Raw genomic sequence first — 11,651 nt, 5'->3', positions numbered from 1 at the left:
TCTACCTGTGCACCGTTCAAATCCACCAATATCAAGTGAGAGCAGCTTCAACGTTATTTAAATGTGGTTTGAATAGGTGTAGACAGCCAGCCATGTGCCTGCATGAAAATCAAAATACGCCGTGCGCTGTCTACATAAATAGAATGCTTGTGAACAATCCACTCACATAGCTAGAGTAAAGGGAAGTCACCCTATGTTAAAATAAAACATGAAAATAGTACTAACACAGTCAACCCCCCAAAATTTCTTAACATTAATAGGTTCTATATCGCCCCACTAGTCTAAATACGGAATTTTGGTGAATATTGCGTTAGAGAAATATGAGTTAAGCAACAAAACCCAGCAGTTTTTTTTGTCAATATCAGAAGATGGCCATTTTGCCACTTTGCTGTCGAGTGAAAATGACATCATAGTTGCTCAGGTCTCAGGAAACAACCAATCACAGCTCAGCTTCAGAAAACAGGTGAGCTGTGTTTGGTCGTTGCCTAAGCCCTGAGCAACTGTGATGTCATTTTCACTCGACAGCAAAGTGGCAAAATGGCCTCCCCCTAAGATGGATAAAACCGGCTGGATTTTGCTGTTTAACTCATATTCAACAAATGTAATATTAATCAGAATGTCATGTTTAGATTAGTGAGGTCACATATATTGTATTATTGTCAAGAAATGTTTAAGGTTGACTTCCCCTTTAACGTAGATGAGACATGCCGCTACGATTGGCCGGGAACCCCCCCAAAAAAAGCAAAAATTACAGAAAATCTTTATATGTGTGTATTTGTACCCACGAGAGGATGTAACAGTTGATTTGCTAGTAAAATTGTATAAATTCTGAGTACTGTGCCCAATGAACTCACTTTCTATTATAGTATACATGTTGTTCTAGATAAGTTCTGTTTCCATTTTTGTAGTCATTGTGACTTTTTTCATTTTTGCCACTGTCGGTTATTGGCATCACAGAAAAACACACAAGAAAGGAAAACCAAATGCTTGTGATTTTTAGATGCTCACTGAGCTCAAGTCTCCCGAGATCTCATGACATCATGCTCGATGGCGTTTCCAACAAACGGGCTTCCTTCAAGGCGTATTTTTAAATTGGATCCCTCGGGAGTGTTCGTCTTTCCCTGTTAAGCCGTCGAGTATTTTCCTGTAGTTGTGATGTCACGAGTGCAGCTGCGCTCCTTTCCAGTGCGGTGGCTCTATCGGACCCTTCATTCACTTTCAAGTCATGTTTTCGCCATGCCAAATTAGCAGCCAGCCTTTGGGTCAACGCTGCGTGCGAGCGCGTCGGAGTGAAAAGCAGCAATAAGGAGCGCCGTGCATGCTTCTCCGCAACTGGCTGCACATTGCCGTCTTCAAAGCATGGCCTTTTTTTCTTGCTCTCTGGCTTGCACATCCTGGCCGCTCATGAAGAAGCCAAACAAAAATATTGGCTGTTTAACTCTGATTATACTGTCAATGTGGGGAAAGTCAGACAGTTTTATACACGTTTTACTGCATCCCGGATGTTTCTAAAGTCAATAGGTCATGTAAGTTAGTGTTTATTTAGACTTGAGCTTGTCCAACGTACCTTAAAATATGAGAGTTGATGTGGGCTGGCTGCTCCGTCTGGTACTGTTGTCACAACCAGCTAAGGTGTGGCGGTAGCAGGGCACAGTGGAAAGCTTGATTAATGACCTACACTCTTGTTTACCTTTTTACCTTTTGTTGCATTATCTCCTCAACTCACGACATAGTGGTAGAATTCACCGCTGATCCCGCCGAGTACATGAAGTATAGAACAAGACCAAAAACAGGTTTCGCAAGCATCAGTAATGTGCCTCTTTCGGTTGATAACCAAGCTTCTTAAGATAGCACAAAATCTTGTTTGTGGGAATTAGGACAATTCCAGTTAATTAACAAGGCTTTTTTTTAGGGATTTTTGATACCACTTTTTATTTCATATCGATGCCAAGTACCGACACAACTGGTACTTTTGATACATAAAATTTAAAAACAAAACAATGTCAGATAATTTTATAGAAAGACCTATACAACCCAAATTAGCATTTTTTAAAACTGCATGACATTAATGACAATTTTCTATAATCTTTCATTTAGACAAAATTAATTAATAAAATGAAACTAATAATCCAGTAGCCAGAAAAAGTCCCAATCAAAATATGTGATTGTACATCTTAATGGGCATCTTTCAGACATATATGCCTTGAGGTCCTGATTACAACATGTCTAAAAGAGGGTGGCCAATATTGGCATCGGCTGCTGTCGTGAATATTGATACTTTGAAAAAAGGCCGGGTATCGGCCTGATACCACATCCGGTATCGGTACTTGCCCATCCATATATTTTTAATAGTGAGTTTAATATATTTTGTCATCAGAATGTCAACGGCTACAAATTACTTTTGAGTTTCAAGGATGAATCATCTGTGCCTTTTAAATAACTGGGAGTTTATAAATTGCTATTTCAAGCCAAATACTGGGAAAGTATTTTTTTAATTTATTATTCTTTAATTCACATGCTCACGAAAATATGAATGGGAAACATTAAGTCCAATGGTGTTTTTAATGCAAGTACTGTTTTGGAGAATATTTTAAGCATATTAATATTATGTTAATCTTTCTTCTGTACACAGAAACATTTATGTACTCATTTTTAGGGTCCAAATGTTTTTCACACAGAACTTTACTTTCTAAACTATAAGACATACAGTTGGTTTACCTCTTGCATATTTGTGAGAGACGTCACCATCTTATTATCACCTAATAAGAATTTGAGCCAGTAATAGACATGAAGGCAACTTCCAAGTATTAACATGAAGTATATGTTTCAGAAAACTTAAAATAACTTACAGATGGGCATCCTTGCAAAAATAATAATAATGTAGGATCTTGTTAGTCCTAAAAATGCTCCAAACAAGGTCTGTGTTTAATTATCATTAACTGATGTCAATATTTACAGTACATATCAGTTTCATAATAAACTGTACAATTCAACACGCTTGTTCTCCTTACGGTCATTTTTCTGTAACTACCAACGACCGAAAACTGTGCCATAAACTCTTGAGATCAAATATGAAATGACACGTTTCCATTTGGAAAGTCATACGTCCTCATGTCGCGTCTCGGCCCGCTTTGGCCTTCTCAAGCATCCGGTTGATGTGGTGAGCTGGCGGTGCAAGTAGGAACATGGTGAAGACACATTTATCATCCTGCAGACTCCAGAGCGGTAACACTGCCTGCTTGGAAACGTTGGGGATAGTCAGGCAGAGGAAGAAAAAAAAAAAGAAGAAGAACGAGTAAACAGCAGATGAATTGCATGGCAGACATGAACATGAACTTACAAGGAATTAATCAGGGAAAATGATTGACTTCCAAAGCCGCCTCTTGTACAAGTCATTATGAAAGATGACAATAACGTTTGTTCCATGTACTTGCACATATGATTGTAACATGTTCCTCCAACCCAACACACTTTGTCACAACTTAAAACCGGCAGCAATGAGCAGAAGTGAACTTGCCAAAAGTTGCACTCTGCTTGACAAAAGCAGACTTTACGTTCCACATGTTTGCATAAACTGTTGCCATGGCGAATCCATTTATTTGAAACTTTAGACATGAGAGCGAAGTGCTGACACGCGCCGTCTTTGCAAGACAACGTGACGCAAGGACAAATCTTTCTCTTTTTCCAAGATGTGCCTCACCTGACGGCGCTGTCCTGAGATGATCTCCGGTTCGCTTCAGAGAAGTTTGAGCTCCGATCACACAGTACGAAATCATGTCAAATGCATCGAGTCTTATATCCTGTAAAGTTTGAACTACATGACCTACACTGTACATGTGATGGATCATTTGAGTTTGATTTAAAGGCCCGCCGGTGCTTTTTGGAGAACCCCTGTCATCTTTTGACGGCTGCTTGGAGAATTTGTAGGCGGTCAGTTTTCAAATCCCTTACAATTATAGACGTCTATCCTTTGGTCAAACAACACAGGGAATCTGAATGAGTTATTGCTGCATCAAAACTGTTGCAATGTGTTAATGTTTTGTGCATAAAACTGATAAAATACATTAACCACTTTATAAAATTATGAAGTTAACAGAATGATTAACATTTAACATAGTGTGGAATAAATATAAATAAGGAGGCCTGTTGAAGGTCAGTCCAGTTTTTTTAAATATACATATTTTTTATCATTCTCTGCCATCTTAAAGGGGAGTTTTCAATCAAAAAAGAAACAATATCACTTTTTCTCATATTTGTTAATACTATTTTTATAACTTTAAAAAGAATCAGCCATCTCTGGCTCCATTTTGTGTTGGAAATGTATTATAAAAGAAACCACCGCACCCAAGAAAAAACAACCAATAAGAGATGGAAGGTGATCATTCGTTGAACACTCGTGAGCACACTCATAATGGACATGCAACTTCGCAAAAAACAAAACAAAACAAAATCACACAATTTAGGGCCTTATTTTGGTATAAAGCCGCCCAAGTGTTTGATGTAAAAAGTGACCGTCTTAATTTTCATGCTAAGGCAAGTCAAGTTTACCATATTTGACAGACTGTGTTGCGCCTCACTGGACATTCCAGTAGAATTCCGAGTAAAAAAAATAAATAAAAAATCATCCTCGGTGTACCTGACAATTTTCTGACAGAAAGGAAATTACAATTTAGACCAGGTAAAAGCAGGTCTATGTTATGTCGCAGGTGGTGTAATGTGATTTTGGTGGATTTGATTGAGGCGCAGGCAGACACATTCTGAAATCCACAAAAGTATGTGCAAGTGTATGTCATCGTATTTATTTTATAAATATGCCAAAAGTGTGGGACAATCCCTCTAAATTACTGTAGAAATCAATTCATTGAATGAATTATTATCATTATCACCTTAAAAATATTTGTAAAAGCACCTGTGGTGGTATAAACAATGTTTAGTGTAAAACAGGGCAGTTCTATACTACTTCAAACTTCAACCACTATGTAATAAACATTTTGTTAATTTAATATTTTTTCAAATGTCAATAAAGCCTGAGCATTCTCTTTGTAAATGGAGACATTTTAATAAAGCTCTGAATTCCTCAGTTTTGAATCCAAATAGATTGCAATGAAACTTAATAGTAAAATTAGTTTTGCACTGATGTGAGGGCGCACACAATATTACAGAGGCCCAATGTCCCTTTGCTGTGAATGAGTAGGAAACATCCATCCAAACGGCCCACCTGCTGTCCATCCAGCACAGAAAACACAGTGGGGGGTATCACAAGCGCCCCTGATTGATGATCATGGGTCCCGCAGGAAGTAACCCCGCCACCATGAAGGAGTGTTTTCTGAACCCCAAGTGGTATCCGGGAAAACATGAGCGACTTCAGTCAGGGAGCATGTGCACGCTCATCAGCCGTGCTAATGTTTGGACTTAGTGAGTCTCACGGGGCTCTGCTGCAAAAAAGGGGAGGAAAGGAATCAGGGGCAACAAAACACGGCATAGAAAGGACCCCAAAATTCTACAACCTGACATAAAATTGGAACAGTGGGACATTTCCTTCAGCGGCCCGACCAGAACTATTCATACAAATAGTAAGCCGAGGAAAATATGATTGAATAATAAGTCATCATAATTCAGAACTCATATTGTATGTCACTAGATTTTAATGTTACGACCTAACATTGTGTATACTCGAAATTAGGGATGTTCAATACCACTTTTTTTTCTGACCGTTACCAGTATGCATAAATTCTGTGGAGTAAATATTTATTTATTATAAGTTACACAATGGTTGAAGAACAAACTCACAGCCTTCAGCTTGGGAGACAACCACTCTACCACCTGAGCTATGCCACTCCTACTGTATATTAATTTATCGCTTGTGAGCTGGAATCTTTGTAACTCCAAGATGTTTTTGGTCTCCTTTTGGATACTAGCAAACAGTAGGAGTGGCATAGCTCAGTTTGTAGAGTGACAGGCTCCCATGCTGAGATTTGTAAGTTCGTTCCTCAACCCTTGTGTAACTTTTTTTTAACTAGTAAAATTTTGTCGAAATCTCTCCTTGCAAAATGTACTTCAAATTTCTGAGTGAGAAATCTGTAATGTTTTTTTTTCATGAGTTAGGCAACTTCTGTCGTACACACTAAAAATACTTTGAGTAAAATTTGCTCAGGAATATTTTACTCTGTTCCAAGTGTAAATTTTACTCTGTTTAAAGTGGGACCAAATAGGTTCTGTTTAGAGAAAAACTTACTCTACAGAATTTACTGTAGTCACTGATAGCAAGTACTGATACCACTAATCCTTCTGATACATAAAATACAGGAAGGACTTGCAAACTCCAGAAATGACGAGCTGCGAGACAGACATGCTAACCACTAGACTATAAAAAATTTCACTGTGAATTTACAATAAATTATTAGACAAGTTTTGCATTACTTTCACAGTAAGTATTACAGCAATATACTGTGAATTTACTTACAGCAATTTACTGTAATTTCACATCTGTGATATTACAATGCATTGTTGCACAACTGTATACTGTAACTGCACAGTTTCAGTGGCAAAGCAATTACTATGATATTACAGTACATTACTGGGGAATTACAATATTTTGCTGTACATTATTGCAACAAGGCCCTGTACTTTTGCAGTATGTACTGTAAAAGTAATGCACAAATTTACAGGAATTTACTGTGAAATACATGCAGATGAAGTTTCCATTTACTGTGAATTTACAACTTTTTTACAATTGAAATAAACCACTACTTAATAACTACGAGTTACAGTCACTGTTAGACAAGCATATTTATTGATGAATAAACTAATACAATTTAGTCAAAATCTCTCCTTGCAAAATGTACTTGAAATTTCTGAGTGAGAAATCTTTAATGTTTTTTTTATGGAATAGGCAAATTCTGTCGTACACACTAAAAATACTTTGAGTAAAATTTGCTCTGAATATTTTACTCTCTTTCAAGTGTAAATTTTATTCTGTTTAGAGTGGGACCAAATAGGTTCTGTTTAGAGTAAAACTTCCTCTACAGAATTTACTGTAGTCACTGATAGCAAGTACTGATACCAGTAGTTCTTTTGATACATAAAATACAGGAAGGACTCCAGAAATGACGAGCTGCGAGACAGACATGCTAACCGCTATTTCACAGATTTTAAATACTGTATAGGCCTACACTATAAATATATCTTAATAATAAATCCACAATAAAACATCTTATTGGCTCTCCACTGCTTTTAAAATGCTTCTCTGCCATCATTATATAACGCTCTGATTGATTTCACAAGAAAGACGACAACAGTGATGATGAGTTGACCAACCACATTCTTTCCTGACCACACAGTCCTCCTTTAATTCACAATCAGGCATGTTTTGTTTGTAGAAGAAAAGGCCAACACCTCAATTCAGGTGTACGGGTCACCTGTCAAAAGTACAAAACTGGCTTCAAATTTAAGGGCAGGTACACGCGCGTACTGCCAATTAAACAGACAACATTTGAACTGAACACACTGATAATGCTTTGAGGGAGAAAAAAAAACATCCAAGCCACCTTCCATCACTATTTTCAGCCTTTTCAAAAACATTTGAACTGCACTGAACAGACTCTGTTCACTCCAAAAACATTGGCGTATAGAAACGAGCATAACTTAGCTGTGACATCAGACAACAAGCCCTCATAAATGCTGAGCCAGTCTATTAAAAAGCGCAGAGAAGACCACAGAGCAAACATAGTAGTTTAGGAGGAGGGAGTTATGAGGAAAATACTTTGAATTTATAGTCTGGGACTTGGAGAGGCTTGGTGTAAGTACATTTATTGTATTTGCTGCAAATCTCGCCCAACTTGCGCCATCACCCCTTCGATTCCCATCACCGCAGCTTTCATTACGAGTCGGATAAGATCAGTGAAGGCGCCGAGGCTGCATGTGCACAACTCTGTAGAAAGGTGGGGAGGTTACACCTGAGTGCTCCTCCAGCTAAGCACCCAGATAATCACCAACAAATATTGTAATTCCAGGAAACTCTCAAATTTGGCCCTACTCATAGACGAGGCCTACAGGTAAAATCTGCAGGCCATTAGAAGGAAAGAAGTGCAAGTCCTGCTGGGAAAACATTCCGACAAAAATGCTTTCAGAGCCCAAATTCTAAAAGTAGATTCGAATTTTCGTTTCTTGAGATCTTTTTATCTGTATGTTTAATGGATCAACAGATGCAAAAGCCTTTTTTGTACTTTTTAATATTAAAAAGAAATTATAAAAATATATTTGTAATTAAAGCTTTGGCAAATATTCAACATTTAGACTTTTTTTTTCATTACTGCAGAATGTAGTTGAGGGCATACAGAAGACACATTTAACAGCTTCTTTTTCAATGACCAACTGGACATGCTTTTTTTTTTTTTTAATGACAAAATATATATTTTGCGGAGCACCAATGCGTCCATGCAAGCTTACATTCATAAGGCCGTCAAGCCTGTTTTAGGCTTTACTGCATCCACAACATGAAGAGGGGCCCGTGTTTGATTGCGTTCAGACTTACTGGGGTTGAAAGGAGTTCAGTTAAATCTGATTATCAAGCTGGTAAAAGTCCGGGTTATGACGATGAGGTAGGGAGACTGAGTCCATGCACACTGTTCAAGTCTTCATGCTGCTGCTGCTGCTGCTTGCTCAGCGGACTGTGGGGTTTCCTTTCTCCTGAGGAAAAAAAAAAAAAGAAGAAGTACAGTACACTGTACATTAATATGTACTTCATTCATATTCTGTAGGTTAATGTAGGCCTATAGATATGCTTTACATTGTAAAGGGTACCGTAAAATAAATAGCAGTCAATAACAATTATGCTATTTAATGATCATTTTTTTATAGTAGGCTAATATTAAAAAGGTATATGCCTATTAATTATACTGTAGCTATATCGATATAGCATATTATATTTATCTATATGCACGTTGATACATCATTCCGAGGCCTCAATAATGCATACAATCATATAATTAATTAAAAAAGAAAAAAAATGTTAAAATAATATAGATTGCTGGTGTCAAATTTGAGATTTATTTATTTGAGATTTATTATCGTTAGGCACAATTTGATATGTAACTGTAATTCTACAATTTAAAAAAATGTGCCGATATATCGGCTATTGTGATTGGCTAAATTACTTGTGTCTGAGCAATTACATAATGTATTTAAAAAAAAAATTTAAACATCATTTTTATGCTAAAGTATACCTTCTCGGGTGTGGTGCTTGAAGGCCATTGGGGAGTGGATCTCCCCCGCGTGCATGCTCATCCCGCTGGCCGGGTGAGACAGGGCCGGGCTTTGCGGCTGCCAGTGGTGGTGACCCGGGGTCACGTAGCCGCCCGCGGGACCGCTGTACACCCCGTACTGGTTTGTGGGTGAATACGCACACGCTGAGACATAGCTGGACAGTGTGGATGACGGCTGTGGAACAGGACAAAAATAAATAAAAAATCTGTCATGGAACAAATGAAGTTGATTGTGCTCTATAGTACTGTATTTAAATTCATATAGTTGTATATATATATATATTTAGCAAATGAGTTAGTACCTGTGCATATTTTATATCAGCATCAATGGCTGATTTGTCAATGCCGTTGACTGAGTGAGCTGCAGGGAAAGCTGCTCGGTTGACGCTGCTCCAGTCTTCCATTTTGGTCGAATATCCCTCTGCTCCAGCAATGGCTGAATGATTGAAAAACAAAACAGTAATTTAACGTTTTTCAGTAAAAAGAAAAAAAAAATGCAACATTTCTATTAATTATCATTATATTTCAACAAATCCCGTACGTTACAAATCCATCGCTCACTCACGCATAAGTATATGCTTTATTAATCTGGAAACATTCTTACAACGTTTTTTTTTATTTTTATAATTATTAAATTTGGTTGAAAGTTTTGTTAAAATATAATTTTAAAACACACGTGAATAGTCCAAAATAATTTGAATTATTATTATTATTATTATTATTTCTTTATTTCTTTATTTCTTTATTTCTTTATTTCTTTATTTCTTTATTTCTTTATTTCTTTATTTCTTTATTTCTTTATTTCTTTATTTCTTTATTTCTTTATTTCTTTATTTCTTTATTTCCAGTAAATGTCTGTTTTAAATGCGAAAGAAAAACAATTTTAAATGTCAAAAGAAAAAGTCTGCAATGAGCAATTGGGGGATTAGGAGCGTCTGGGGCTGGTGAAGGTGTTTGCACACACGTCATGCGTGAAAAGGCCTGTTGAAAGTGGCCTAATGGACATATTGTCCTGCCGCCAAACAGGTTGCGCAGAAGAAAAGCAGTTAGTCGCCCTCACCTGCGGGGTCCATGAAGGCTCGGATCCCGAGGATGTTGCTGACGGTGTGCGCCGAGGGCCAGGCCCTGGAGATGCTCACGTGTCCCGCCGTTACCGGCACCCCAGGCGGGGATCCCATCTTGGTGGCGGCGGGGGACATGGTGTTAGGGTAGGAGTACGGATAAATGTGGTTGTAAGGCAGGGCGGCCTGCGCCGAGGCTTGCTTGCCGCCGTCGTACTGGCTGGGCTGGGACAGATTCCCAATCTTGTTGCGTAAAATCCTGCTGATGGAGCTGACCGAGGGCACGTTGTACTTATCGCACACCCCGTCCGCCAAGAGTCTGTCTCGGATCTCCCACGCAAAGATCCCGGGGTCGTTCTGTTTGTATTCCCTGATGTTTTTCACCACGTTGGGCGTCGTGACGCGAGGTTTGCTGCCGCCGATCGCGCCCGGTAAGATGGAGCCGGTTTCGTTGTACCGCGCCAGGATCTTGCTGACGCAGCCGTGCGAGACGCGCAGCTGCCGGCTTATGTCGCAAGGTCTGATCCCCAGTTGGGCCAACTCGACTATTCTCAGCCGGATGGCGTTGGGCAGGGGTCTCCCGTTCACGAACACACCGCCCAGTTGGTTCACCTCTCCATAGGTTTGCTCTGCATCACACGCACAGGGAATTTAAACAACGCATATTTTCAAAATAATAAAAAATAAATTTAAAAAAAGCATAATAGTGCAGCGAGTGGGTTTTTTCTTTTTTGTATGCTTTAAACGACCTTCAGCTCTGGAAAATGGCGTTCCTGAGCTCATTCAAGACCCCAAAAAGCATCACAATTGTTGTCATTTTATCATTCAAAAAAACAATGATGCATTTTGAGCAGTGCTGGCGTAGTTGCTGCTTTCTTAACTCGACAAAAGTGCATGGAAGGAAATGTTTGAAGGGGAATTGTGACTTTTACGCAGGCGTGGTGTGCGCGGACACGCTTCTATAAGCTTCAAACCAACCAAGCGTACAGTAAATAAGATACAGCCTTACCCATTTGCCTCTTTACGTTCCGCAATGTTTGAAAACACACCAGCCCGCTTTCGATGGCGGCGGAGTGAACGCACACAATAAAGTGGAACAAAAAAATAGTCCACTCAAATGTTCCCCGAGCTGCAGCGCGCGATGTTCTTCGATCGTCATGCAATACGGCGGCCAGCAAAAGTGATCTTCATCCGATAAAAGCAAATTGAAGTTATCCCGGGGAGTCGGCACTTTGCTGGAATTAATTTGACGCGTCCTCTCCACGTCAATCTTAGCTGTCCTACGCAGAGGTTGTGCTTGGGTTTCATTGGTCGCCCGGAGCTGTGC

General features: G+C 38.9%; 1 protein-coding gene across 7 annotated transcripts; it reads right to left on the bottom strand.

The window, feature by feature from the left end:
* Positions 1-2,093: 2,093 nt before the first annotated feature.
* pax1a (paired box 1a) lies at positions 2,094-11,572 on the bottom strand. Of its 7 annotated transcripts, none has more exons than XR_013288767.1 (7): positions 11,334-11,572; positions 10,324-10,953; positions 9,566-9,699; positions 9,225-9,438; positions 8,534-8,688; positions 7,318-7,418; positions 4,986-5,435 (listed from the first exon to the last, which is right to left on the bottom strand). XR_013288767.1 is itself a non-coding variant. In XM_077547925.1 (5 exons), exons 1-5 carry the CDS (start codon positions 11,335-11,337, stop codon positions 8,588-8,590), a joined length of 1,083 nt encoding a protein of 360 aa, XP_077404051.1. In that variant the 5' UTR covers positions 11,338-11,572; the 3' UTR covers positions 7,793-8,587. The 7 variants fall into 7 exon arrangements, 1 of the variants encoding a protein (XP_077404051.1); XR_013288783.1 differs by having other exon boundaries at positions 4,986-5,432; XR_013288779.1 differs by lacking the exons at positions 4,986-5,435; positions 7,318-7,418 and adding an exon at positions 2,094-3,238.
* Between the last annotated feature and the right edge of the window lie 79 nt (positions 11,573-11,651).

Source organism: Vanacampus margaritifer, chromosome 1 (assembly GCF_051991255.1).
Source record: "Vanacampus margaritifer isolate UIUO_Vmar chromosome 1, RoL_Vmar_1.0, whole genome shotgun sequence".
Taxonomy (NCBI): Eukaryota; Metazoa; Chordata; class Actinopteri; order Syngnathiformes; family Syngnathidae; genus Vanacampus; species Vanacampus margaritifer.
Note: the sequence above shows the minus strand (reverse complement) of the source record. Positions and strands in the feature narration are given on the sequence as shown.